The sequence below is a fragment of the Stegodyphus dumicola genome, chromosome 4 (assembly GCF_044657685.1).
Source record: "Stegodyphus dumicola isolate Sdum_Otavi_A_Nest chromosome 4, ASM4465768v1".
Classification (NCBI taxonomy): domain Eukaryota; kingdom Metazoa; phylum Arthropoda; class Arachnida; order Araneae; family Eresidae; genus Stegodyphus; species Stegodyphus dumicola.
The window spans coordinates 129,380,717-129,394,324 of record NC_140771.1 but is presented as its reverse complement, the minus strand read 5'-3'; the positions used below and the strand labels follow the sequence as shown (position 1 = coordinate 129,394,324).

General features: G+C 33.7%; 1 protein-coding gene across 2 annotated transcripts in view; it reads left to right on the top strand.

Moving 5' to 3' along the window:
- The window catches only part of Dph5 (diphthine methyl ester synthase), a 73,224-nt gene that overhangs the window by 4,929 nt on the left and 54,687 nt on the right, over nucleotides 1-13,608 (top strand). For both annotated transcript variants that reach the window (XM_085815432.1, XM_085815431.1), the window contains exons 2-3: nucleotides 4,623-4,683; nucleotides 4,770-4,833. In XM_085815432.1, coding sequence (XP_085671558.1) covers nucleotides 4,665-4,683; nucleotides 4,770-4,833 — 83 coding nt within the window. In that variant the 5' untranslated portion in view covers nucleotides 4,623-4,664. The remainder of the gene's footprint in view (nucleotides 1-4,622; nucleotides 4,684-4,769; nucleotides 4,834-13,608) is intronic.

The following is a 13,608-nucleotide window of genomic DNA, read 5'->3' as shown; positions in this document are numbered from 1 at the left end:
TTAATCCGGCCTGTGGGATGATATTGTTTTTAACATGAAAAATAAATCAAGCTACAAGCTATTTTGCAAGGGCTTATAATTGAGCTGAAAGGTTATGAATAATGACTGCAAGTGGTGTTACTCTCATAGTTCTCTCATTTGTTGTTGTTTTTAAAAGCACTCCCATCTGGCGAATGTTTGTCCGTTGTGTGCTGTGTAAGCATGTTGACAGCTTTGCCATAGCAGTGTGCATGGTATCGTCTGTCAAGGTACTCTGTGATATATTATTCTTTTTATTTTATTTATTCATTAGCCCATTGCCATGGCGCTCTTGGAATCAAATAAGAGGAGAAAATTAGACTTTGAGTGTCATGCCTTGAAAGCAGAATGGAGTGCCAATTATTTTGTCCTAGAATTAAATGACAAAGTTTTATATTTAATATGTAGTGTCATAATAGCTGTGCAAAGAGGATGCAATATACATAGTCAAACTAAACATGTGACACTGTGTTCAGACCTCGCAGAAAATGAATGATCATTAAAACTGAAAAGTTAAAGCATAGTGTCATGACAATGCAATTTATTCATAAAAATAAAATATGCTAATGATGCAGTAACTACAATCAGCTAACTGTATGAGTCACAAAAAGAAAATCATTTACCGATGATGAATTAAATAAATTATGTTTGCTTGCTGCAGAAGAAATTTGCCCCAAAAAATACATATGTTTCAATCTGTTAGTCTTTTGGTGAGAACAACTGTCAGAAGACTTTGAGAGCCGCATCATGAGTCAATAACAAGACAAAGCAAAATATTTCAAATTGTGGAACATGAAACAGAAATAACATTAAATAAATTTGACCATTTTCCATCTTGCAAAAAATATCAAATAATAAAATTCCTATTCCCAAAAAAATTCGGGCAAGATATATTTTATGAACTTATACTAGGGTTACAACAATGCCTATGGGTCTTAATGCAAGTGCAAAAGATATTCCCATGTTTTAAAATCCATTTGACTGTATAATTGAGCAGTTTGCATCGGACTTCAACTGAAGTGATTGATTTACAAAATGATGTGATGTTAAAAATAATGTTTAAAGGAAAGGATCTAACTCGGTTTTATGAATATCTTTCAAAAGATAAATTTGCTCAATTCAAATTATATGCATAAGAATGGATATTCATATTTGAAAGTACTTCTGATGCAAAAAGACATTTTTGAAAATGAAGAATTTAAAAAACGCAATTCATATCATTATTAACAGATGATCTTATGCAAACAACTTTAATGGTAGGAAGTACTTATTTTTAACTCCAGTATCATAAAATAATATCTCGGAAAAAAACAATTACATTTTTGTATTAGAAATCGTAATTTAATTAATAAAATTTTTTAGTATGTAATGTAAATCTTTTATTCTTTTTCTTTGTAAGTGTTTGTAAAATATGTATAAATATTGTGTAAAAATATCACTTCCTAATTTCTAATTTAAAAAAAAAATTTCCTTTTTTTTTTTTTTTTTTTTTTTTTTTTTTTTGCTGTATGAGAATTACCCATTAATATCTTCATATTTGCAACTTGCCCTGCCAAGCATAAAATTTTTAATCTTATACTTTCTAAAAAATGTTTGCAGACGCTTGTCCTAAACCATACAAAGAGGATTGAAGCCAAGAAATTGTATTAAAATTATTCATTATTTTGACTATAGGCTACATCCTAATTTGATTAAAATTTAGGACAACAAAGTGCAGCCTATACATATATAAACAGGGTAACTGATTTATGCGCAAGTTTCTTCGAAGAATTCATAAAAAAGCAAGCATGATTATCTTTATTGAGAGTATTAGGAACAAATAAGAATAAAATCTGTTGCATTAGATAATTTCTAGGCTTATTTCCTGAAATTAAGTCTATAAAATAAAATATATACTATGATAATAATTCCTTCGCTTACGTATCCGGATGGAAAAAGTAAATTTTAAAATTCAACTTTTTTATTTTACATTAAAATTTGCGATAAGAATGCTTTAATAAGAATATAGAAAATTAATTTTTATTTTAAAAATTATAATTCGAGCTGCATTTTTAACATACTTTTCTACTACATTGTAGACACACTGGTTCTTTGCATGCTATTTGTAAGCTGTTTTCCATTTTTTGCTCGGTGGACAAATATAGCACGTTCTTTTTTTATATAATTTATCGTCTTCCATCGCAATGTTTCCTTCATCATCATTTATTTCGAAAACTCTTCTTATTGTAAGTTTGAGTTCTTTAGGTAAAAACCATGAAATTATCCTCCGTTTTACATGAGACTGCACCAACTGAATTGCTAATGAAATCTTTTCGTTTCATTTTCGGAGCCAATGGGATAAGATTGAAATAATACGAATGCATTTATTGCACAGATATCAATCATTATCATTTATCAAAGTTTCTGAAGAATATTGCCATAGGCCAACGTCGGGTTCAACGAACAGTTGAATAGATTGAACGAAGAATAATATTGTGACTACGAGTTCGAACACCCTTGTTGGGCTCTTGAATAGACCATTTGAATTCATTTTTTCCAATAAAAAAAATCTCTTGTAGAAGAAGAACATGGATTTTCGTTTTCATCGGCAGATATTTCTGAATTTGTGTCGTGGTTGCTCTCAATAATTTCATCATGGGAACTTTCATCAGAGAACTGTAAATTAGACCAATTTCAAACTATTTATTCAATTTGGTCTTGGGTAAGATATATAGAACGTTTCCTGCACACATTTGAAGCCATTTCAAGAATATTTATAAAAAAGTGGAATATGTAACAACAACAAAAAGTGAACTTAATCGGCCGAAATTTGAATCGTATCTGCTGTGATCGGTCCCACAGACTGCTGAGGGTGGGAAAATTTTAAAAAATAAGAGAAGAAATAAAGCTAGCCAAATGCAACTTGGTATGTGACCTTGGACAACTGGTTTAGGAAGGTACTAAGAATGGCAATACCCATTAATTATTCTAAGGGGTGGAAGCATTTAACGGAAAATGTTGCACGGTCTGAGAGACCGCTCACAGCAGTTAGAGGTTAATTACAATTTCATATTCTCACTTCAAGTTACAATTGAAGTCTATCTTTTCTCCCATAGTGCATTACACAGAAATATTCTGAAAAGTAAAAAGCAGTAAATATATATACAAGTATGTATGATTTTAAGGTATTTGAAATATATAAGGAAAAACTTGGAAATGCCAGATCTTCATAATTGTCTTGAAATTTATCTGTGATAGAATATAGTTAAATCCTGAATGTTTTAAATTATTACAGCAAAAAATGTAATTTTTTTCAGTCATACTCATAAAAGGTTTTATGTGCGGTAAATGCAAGAAGAAAAAGCAAATTATATGAATTGCTGCAATATTTGGCAATATTCAATCTTTTGCTGATTAAAAAGGTGTTAAATTGCATTAACTGTAAAGTGTCTACTCATTGAATTGTTTTTACTCCGTTTCAGCCATAAATTCAAGATGCTGAACAGGTACTTCATGATTATCCAGCACCAAGCTAAACTGCAAAAAGCAACAGCTGTTTACAAAAATGGTGGTGTACTAAGAATTACATAAAACAGCAACTAATTAAAAAATTGAGAAGCATCCGTAATAAAACATTTTTTGGCACTTTTCTTCCAATGTGTGCAGCTATCTGTTTTAGCTTCAAAAAATATCAGAGAAATGCAGAAATTTCGGTATTTCACATGACTTGGCACTGCACACACCGTCATTCTCTCGTGTATACAATGATCTATTTTCACTTAAGAAAAATATTAGAGAATTGCAGATACTGAGCACTGGCTTACAAATTTTGATCTATAAAATTTAATTAGTTACAAGGTACAACTTTACGATATGCGAATATTTGAAATGCAACACTTTATTTGTCATCAACAAGCAAACTCCACGGTCTCATTATGATTCCATGCGAAAAAAAAAAAAATCCATTCAGTGTAAGAAAATCTGTAATGACCATAGAATATGGAGGTAGAAAGCAGTGCCATCTGCTGCATGTGCATACCTGGTTTACTAGATAAATACATTTTGGCGGCATAGCACATTACCTCACGAATACTTTTTGGGGATATTCAGAAAGTATTGCTTAATGGGCTTATACTTATGCAGTACTTAAGGCTGTTTTAAAATTTTCTTAACTTTTCACATTTTCAGTTTTGCATTAAAAAGAAAAAAGTAATAATCATAGTAATGAATGTCAAACCATCAAATCATAAAATTATAAATTAAAAATGAAGAGATCAAATCAGAAATTTAAATGAAGAGATCAAATCATAAATTAAAATGAAGAGTTCATTTTAGAGGATTTTTTAATGGACTAGTAGGTTTTGTTCTAGAGCATTAAATCCGCCAGCTTTCAGAGTTATGCTAAAATCTAAAGAATAGGACTTCAAGCTCTCTTTTTCTCGGTGAAGTATATTCAGGTAACTTCTCTGTTACTACTTTGTTGAGATGTTAAAAACAAGATGAAGTGTTTTCTAAATAAATTCTGAAATTGTGTCTGTCAAGAATCGACATTTAGAATGCTTTTATTTAACATGACATATTTTTAAATGTCTATTCATATGACTAATTGAACTTTTTAATTTTAGGAAGAATTTTATGAGAGAGAGATTATTATAGCTGATCGAGAGATGGTAGAGCAACATGCAGGTATGAAATGCTGTTTTAAAGATTAAGGAATATTACTGAACTAAATGCAATTTGAAATAAATCTGAGTTTTCCCCCCATCATTTAGATTCCATTCTTGAAAATGCTGTTGAGAAAGACATTGCTTTATTAGTTGTTGGAGATCCATTTGGGTATACTTCCATACATTTTGCTTCTAATTTGTGTAATTCTCTTGATAATGCTTTTTTGTGTGTTTTAAATATTCCTTGTAACAGAAGATTAAAGTAAATAAAATATGTTGCACAAGCATAGAGAAAGAATATTTCAAAAATAAGTCATGATGCAGCATGGTTAATTCAGCTTTTATTTTTAGTTAAATTGTTTAGTTTTGCTAAATATTTTTTATATTTGTGAATAATGGTTGCATACAATTTATTGATATTCTGGAAGCCCAAATTTGGAATTTGTTTTATTATCTATTTCATATTTTGTAAAGCATGTATGAGCTTTTGATAAGAAACTCAACAATTTCAAACACGAGAAATGGCAACACTGTACAGAAAAAAAAAAAAAAAAAATTTATCTTCAGCACACAAGACTGTGTATCGAAAATTCTAAAGATATGCTCTTTTAAATATTTTGTGATATTGCTGTTGAATTGAATTTTGTGGTTTAAGTGCAAAGAACATGATATTTAATAAATAAAAGGTAGCACATAAAACATTAAAAAAGTGCCCCTTTGGGCGTAATATAAAATCTGAAAGCTTAAGTTTCTGTTTTCTTTTTTTGAGTGCTTGGTTCAGCTTTATCAGTTGTGTTTGGTAGAGAGCCCAGTAATGGTTTCATTTGGTTTAAGCGATTCATAATAGGTGACACCAAGTTAATCCCACCATATACACAACATGATTTTTTTTCCTTGAATATTTGGATTGGCTGTTAATATTGGAACATTGCCAGGTGGTCCCCAAGATTTCTTCTTCTTTGGGTTATCATAGTGGATCCATTTTTCATCACCACTTACTATATGATGCAAAAAAAAAACCTTTCATTTATGCCTGTTGAGCAGCGTTTCATGTGTAAAAAATCAGCTTTCAACATCTCTCACCATCCGTTCATATAGAACCCAGTCTCTTTGCTTCCAATGACTTTAAACGATGTGAAATAGTTTGTTGAGTCACTTTTAATATAAGTGCAAGATCTATTTCTGTTTGGTGTAAATCTTTATCCAATTATGCTTCCAATTCCACATCTTTGTACACTTTCACCCTTCTACTATGTTCTCTGTGTTCAACATCAAATTAATCGTTCTTAAACTTTTGAAACCACTCACGACAACTTCTCTCATTTAAGGCAGCCTCATCATATGCTTCTACAAGTAGTCGATGTGCCTCAGCTGCAGATTTCTTCAAATTAAAGAAGTAAATCAAATGTTCTCGCAAATGACGCTCATTTGGCTTAAAAGTCGACATTTTTGCATGAAAAAATATAGATGCTGATGCAAAATCGCTAGTATTTTAAGGTCATGTTGTTAGCAGATGTCCAAACTTGTGATACTTCAGACAGTTTCAGCTATAACTATAACTAACCAGTGGCACCATTTTTAGTCAAACGGCAGAGACTTATTTGTATTCCCAATGAAATTGGTAATACCAGTACGTTATGACTTAGTTTAGATCATAATAATGTATTCTATAAGAAAAAAGCAAACTTTTCTTCCATCCAAAAATTATCAGTGCCATTTAAAATTTGAAACAAGATATTTAATCAGCTACTGTTAACTTTTACATTAAAATTTAGTAAAAGTCCAATTAAAGATATTTTCTAAGAACTGCTGACCTAAGTGAAGTACTTAAGTGGTAAAAGTACTAAGTTACATTATTAAGTGAAAATACTTAATTTAAATTATCATGAAATCAGAAGGAGTAACATGTCTTATTTCAAAATGATAAGACTTTCTTTTAAGCATTTGCATTAATGTTTCAGGTTTATATGAGCACATATGTTTTTGTTTGATATTAACATTTCAAAGTTGTGAATGAAGGGTATTAATGTCGATTGAGAACCACATAATCTAAAGACTGCAACCACAAATAAACTAATGAAAAAAATAGTTCAGAGTTTGAAGTATTAATATCAAATGTTTACTTAAAAATCTAGCACATGTAGGGATTCATGTTGTGCTCTTTTTATCAAAAACTAAATAATAAAAACAAAAAATGAAGTGCTTTTCCCACAATACAGCAGAAAGAATTTGCATGCACATTGGTTTGCCCCAAAAACATCTTAAATGTGATGCAAAATCTTGAAAAATTATGCTGTGGTATGTAAAAAAAGCTTAGAAACTTGGCTATAGTGTTGGGTTTCTAATTATTATTGTAATGCAAATGCTGTCAGTACTTGTCAATTTACTAACTTGTTATTATTGCAATAACAAGTATCTTCATCAGTTTTTCTTCAGAAAATTTCTGTGCTTATCAGTGGTAAAGTATGGGAAGAAAGTTTTTTCAGTATTACATGTTGTTCGTAAAGTGCATGAAAAGCATCTTAGATACTTTATGACATGTAAAATTTGAAAATGCTGTTTAGAGTGTCGATTTAGGAAACAATGTGCAAACTTTAAAAAAAAAATTCAGGAGAAATATTTTAAAGCATGGAATCATTTGATATTGAAACATTTGTAAACCTTTGTGAATCAGTTTAAAAATTTGTAACCGTTGTGAATAAAATTTGAAATGTCTTTTTCTGCACCATGAATGTTTGCATTAAAATACTGTGAAATATGAAAATTAAATCTGATGTATGTAATTTATGAACTTTGAGGCTTCTTACTTATTATTGCTAGGTTACATTATATAAATTCACATGTATATAGTTAAATCGTAGGCTTACAACAGCCTGTACTGAATCATTTGGGTAATAATTAACAGTTCTAAGATCATATTGGATGTACAAATAAGTTTTGAAGGAGGGTTGTTAAGCTTTATTCAGAGAAATTAGAAGAATATATTTTATTCAAAGTATTGTCCATTGTTAGGTACGACTTTTCCCCATCTTTCAGGTAGTTTATGGATTCCACGTTTAAAAAATTCCTTGTCTTTTGAGACGATCCAAGAACTGACCCAATTTTTGGCTTCTTCGTATGAAGTGAAGTGCTGCTCGGCCATCTCATGAGTCATCGATCAGAACAAGTGGAAGTCAGAAGGAGCAATGTCTGCTGAATACGGTGGGTGGGTAGGACATCCCATTGAAGCATCTTCAAAGTTTCCTTGATGACTGTTGTAGCATGTGAGCCAGTGTTGTCATGATAAAAAATCACTTTGTCATATCTTCTGGCATATTGGAGGGGGGGGACGTTTGAGTTTCAGTTCTCAGCTCAATTGTGTCAACTGTTGTTTGTAATGCTCCCCACTGATGAACATGAATCTTGGTCCAGTAACTTTCCAAGTCAGCATCTTCAAACTTTAGTGGCCTTCCTTCGTGTTCTTTGTTGCTGGCATCAAAATTGCCACTTTTAAAGTGCTGAAACCAGTACTCGCATGTTTTTAGCATTGTAGGAGACGGCTGCTTCAGACAGACGATTGCGTAATGGCTGGGTGAAGTCGACAAAAGGAGCGCCACTTTTGATTGGACTATTTTTTATTATTCTTATTTTTTCTTTTAACTGCGAACTAAGTGGGGAAATCCCTTTCTTTCACTCAGTATATGTATGTATTAGTTAGAGTAATGTAATGTTTCCATTTGTGTGAGGTATCCATGTTAAAATTTTGATATTAATAATCCCTGCTAAGATTATTTAAATTTGTAACCTGCACGTTGTAGCCCTGAGAGTTGCAACATAGTAAATCTGGCATCCGCTGTTTTATTTTTTTCATGAAATATGGATATCAAAGTTTTGAAAGCAAAACAAAAGTTGCTGAGAACAGCATTTACAGTATGCTGCAATGATATAGCTCAGAAGATTGAAAACAAAAGTTTAAAAAGTGATGAAGTCAGTACGTTGTTTAAACAGATTAACAGATTCAGGACAAATTTACACGTTTAGAAACAACTCAAGAAGAACTTTCGAATCTTTTGCTAAGTGATAATGCCTTTCAAGACAAATATTCCGAAGATTTTTTGAAAGCAGAAGAATACCGAGACAAGTTCGGCTTGATTTGTTCGCTGTTAGAAAATGCAAAGAAAAATTTGGTTATGGAAGGAACAACAACCAAGCAAAAAAGGAAATTCATACATCCAAAACTGAAATTGAGGAAATTTAGTGGAGAACTGAAAGACTTTCTTGACTTCTTGTCCCAGTTTGAAAAAATTCACGAAGATGATGCTATTGTGGATGAAGACAAATTTCAATATCTGTTACAATGTGTGGTAGCAGATTCTAAAGCGGCAAGATTGGTAACAAGTTTTCCGCCAACTAAAGAAAATTATTCAAAGGTAATTGCACAACTTAAAGAACGCTTCGGGAGAGATGAACTTTTGGTTTGGATTTATGTACGGGATTTACTTTCCATAGTAATGAAAAATGCTGCTGGTTGGATAAGCTTATGTCACTCGAAGGAAAAATTGGCTGTAATTTGGAGCCACTTTTTGAGTCCAGTTTACCAGAGACTATTCTTTGTGCGTGGGAAAGAAGCCACTCGATGGAAGATACTACGTCACAGCAAGATAGTGTGCGTTCTTTGGATAAACTTTTGTGATTTCTTCGAAATGAAGTGCAAAGTGAGGAAATGATTCAGCTCGCTCGTATTGGGTTGGGAGCTTCACATTCGGCACATTCGCATCCACATTCTGATGATCCGGGTTGCTCTACAGCAGCTGCCTTGGTAAATTTTCAAGACAATACAGGTAGGCGAATTTACGTTGTATCTTTTGTGAGAATGCTCGCAAAATGTCTTTAAAAGATAAACGAAAGTTTTTGGTGCTAAAGCGCCCCTGTTTCCGCTGCCTATGAGTTGAACATAGTTCACGGGCATGCAAAAATAAAGTAAAATGTTTAACTTGTGACAAATTTCACTGTACCGTTATGTGCTCTAATAGCGAACATGTGAAGCCAAATAAAACTGACAGTACTGTTGTTTCAAGTAATGTATTGCCTAATCAGTCAACTGTTAATGAAATGTATATTTGCAAACACTTGTTTTAAAAATAGTATATGAAGGTAAACTTACAGTTCGTACGATTTTTGACAGTGGTTCACAGAAATCTTATCTTTCGGAAAGGGTCATCACATTTTTGCAACTGCGTCCCAAATCAAAACAAACCATTATACACGGTTTGTTTGGGAGAGAGTGACTGTAACTTTGAAGTACTTTCTCAAAACAAAATATGTGGATGTATTTCAAAAGCAGTTGATCCCAATGCCCTAAAAGTATTAAAAGAAAGAAATATTACCTTGTCTGACTTGCAGGCTAAAGTATATGGCATTGAATTGCTTTTAGGAGCAGATGCCATTGGGGACATTATTACTGGCAGCTCTCTGAAACTGAACTCGGAGGTAACTGTAGTTGAGACTAAATTCGGATACACTGTGATTGGTAAAATAAACAGCTTATCTGAAGAACCTACTTTAGCTACTATTCCAGCATGACTAGAAAATAATGTTACATTGTGCTAAACGTAACGTAACTGAACTCTGGAGTTTAGATGCCATAGGCATAACAGACCCAGCTGAAGATGTTAAACGTAAACTTGCTCACTTTGACACTGTTAAGCAATTTAAAGTGTGATGGCTGATATGAATTCCCACTATCCTTTAAATCTGAAATTCTGTTACCTAGCAATAAGTCTATGACTTTAAAAAACATCAATGAATTAATGAGAAAAATCAGTTAGATGACTATAAGGTAGCTTTTAAGCAATGGGAAACCTAAAAGTAGTAGAAAAGGTTCCTGAAACTGAAATTGACAATTTGAGTAATCATTTGCCCCTATAGACCTGTTATAAAGCATACTAGCCAGACAGTAAGTAAGACTGTGTTTGATGCTTCAGCCCGAGAGAGAAATCAACCGTCCCTAAATGATTCTTTAAATAGAGGGTCGAACTTAATTGAACTCATACCTGATATAATTGACAGGTTTAGATTGTATTCTGTTGGTTTATCATCGGACATTGAGAAAGCGTTTCTTCAGCTGAGTGTTATCCGGGAATACACAGATTATTTGAGGTTTTTTCTTCCAACTGTTGAAGAACCTATGAATTACAGACACTGCAGAATGGTGTTCAGTGTTTCTTCTTCTCCGTTCCAACTCTCAGCCTTGATAGAGCATCTTGGATAATTCCCCTGCCGAGTTTGACGATGTGACTAAAAAATTAAAGCATTCGTTTTATGTTGACAATTGTATCACTGGGGTTCACAATATCAAACAGCAAGAAAATTTTATTGTTAAGGCGACAGAAGTAATGGATCGGGGATGTTTTAACCTACGTGGTTGGGAAAGTAATGTCCAGGTCATTGTATTTCCTGAACCCGTAGTTCAGGTGTAACTTCTCTGCTTGGAATCTAATGGGATTTTGATAATGATACATTAAAATGTAATCTTAATTATTCAATGGATAATGAAAAAAGTAAATGCAATATTTTGGCTGTAGTACATAAAATTTTTAATTTGCAGAGTTTTTTGAGTCCAACAAGTACCTTGTTACCTAAGTTATTATTACAGCAGGTTTGGACTATGACATTAAAATGGGATGACCCCTTGCCAGACAGCAGTCAGAAAACTTTTCAGAAGTGGCAGGATGAAATTAAATATTTTGAGAAAATTAGTATTCCATGATATGAGAATTCAGAGTTGTATCTATTCGTTGATGCATGTAAGAGCTCTTATGGTGCATGTGTTTACATTAGAACTGTAACGCCCGTGAGTCAAAATTCGGTTTTTTCATAGCCTAATCCAGGGTTCCACCACTAAAACCTCTGACAATACCCCAGTTAGAATTGATGGCCTGTTGCATTGGCGCGAGACTGGTTCACTCAGTATATGCTGCCTTGGATTTGCCTGATTTGAAAATTATTGCATGTAGTGACTCTATGGTAGCACTCTGGTGGGTTAAGAACTGGGTGATTTGTCAGTTTTCGTTGCGAATAGAGTAAAAGAAATAAACAATCTGATTCCTTCTCAGTGTTGGTGCCATGTACTAGGTGATTTAAACCCGGCAAATATGCTTTCAAGAGGCAGTTCCCCTTGTTCATTTTCGAATTATCTTTGTTGGAAGGGTCCATTCTGGTTCCTGGAACCTATTAACAACTGGCCATTAGACCGTTTGGCTTACAAGACCTCTGCGGTAGAAAGAGAAAAAAGGAAGGGCAGATTATGTAACCTTAATTCAGTTGAAGGGAAAATACCTTGGTATGTCATTAGGTCCCAAACACATTATGTTTTGGCTACATGGGACTTGATGTCGAAAAGACAATTCTCAGAATCCGCACAATTCCAGGAAACACACGTAGCTAGGTTACAATTCTCACTTACTACAAAGACTTGAACGCCAAACAGTAATCGATTATCGCTCAAATCGGGATCACGTGATCCTTCAGAAGCAGAACTTTCTTCTGATTGGTTGTTTCTTCTGATTGGTTCTTCTGATTGGTGTCGAGACATTTTCAGTGAGGTTTCAAAAAATCCCGCATAGCCTCAACATTGCGTCCATAGCTAGGCGGGGCTCTTTTTCCTAGGAATCCTCCCATTTAAACCAGTGCTACCAGAATCTCATTTCTCAGAAAGTCCCGTCTAGCAGGGACTGTAGCCATGTGTGATAACCTCTTTAGGTTTTCAGATTTTCAATTCATCATTCGATCAGTCTCATGGCTATTGCGGTTTGTGGAAAACAGAAAAAGTAAATGTGCATTTCGAGAGATTTGAGATTTAACCGTTCATGAGATGGAGTATGCTGAAGAAACTCTTATAAAAATTGTACAAAATAAGTATTTTCCCTCCGCCGACTCAATTCCCAATATGAGTATCGTTTCAGACAGAGAGGGTATAAAAAGGGTGAAAATGCACATAACAGAGCGATCAGATGACCCTGAATTTATTTGTCCAATTATTTTACCAGACCAGTGCATTTTCACCCATCGTCTGATCAAATATTATCATTTACGAAATTGTTACGCTGGAACCCAAATATTACTCGGAATATTAAGGGAGCGATTTTGGATAGTGAGGGGCAGAACAGCGGTCGTGAAAGTAGTGAGATGCAATCGGTACAAGGCCAAGTCTCCCGATTGTGAGCCGGTGTTTCTACCAGGCGATCGTGTCAATGACTCTGCGGTGTTCGAGGTGGTAGGGGGTGATTTGGCAGGACTCTTGTAACGTGAAAGGAGGTGGAAAAGTTTGGATTGTTTTGTTCACATGTTGCAATATATAGAGCTATTCATTCGTAATTGACTTCCTCATTGTCTACCGACGCATTCTTTTTGTAATTGAGACGATTAGTAGCCAGAAGGAAGAGGCCGAGAAAAATTTATCCCGACAATGGAACTAATTTTAGAGGAGCGCAAAGAGAACTTAGTAACATCGACTGGGAAAACATTTTGAGGCAAACGGCTATATAATGCATAATATGGAAGTTTAATCCTCCTACAGCAGCTTGGTAGGGCAGCTGGTGGGAGAGGTTAGTTTATGTAGTAAAGGAACTGTTGAGAAGGACACTTGGTAACGCTGTTCTTACTACCGAGGAGTTGTGCACAGTATTGTGCGACTGCGAGTCAATAATTAACTCTAGACCTCTTACCTATCTGTCCGAAAATTCGGATGATTTAATCCCACTTTTCCCAGCCATGTTTCATATCAAGAATTGTAGCTTAGGTGTTCCCAATGTTGATTTCTGCAATTCAAAAGGTCTTTGAAAAAGGGCTAGACATTGCCAAAAACTACTTAATGATTTAAGACATAGATTTAGGAAAGAATATTTAGGCCTTCTGGTCCAAAAAAAGAAGGGTCCATAATCAGAGCTACGGCTGGGTGAAATTG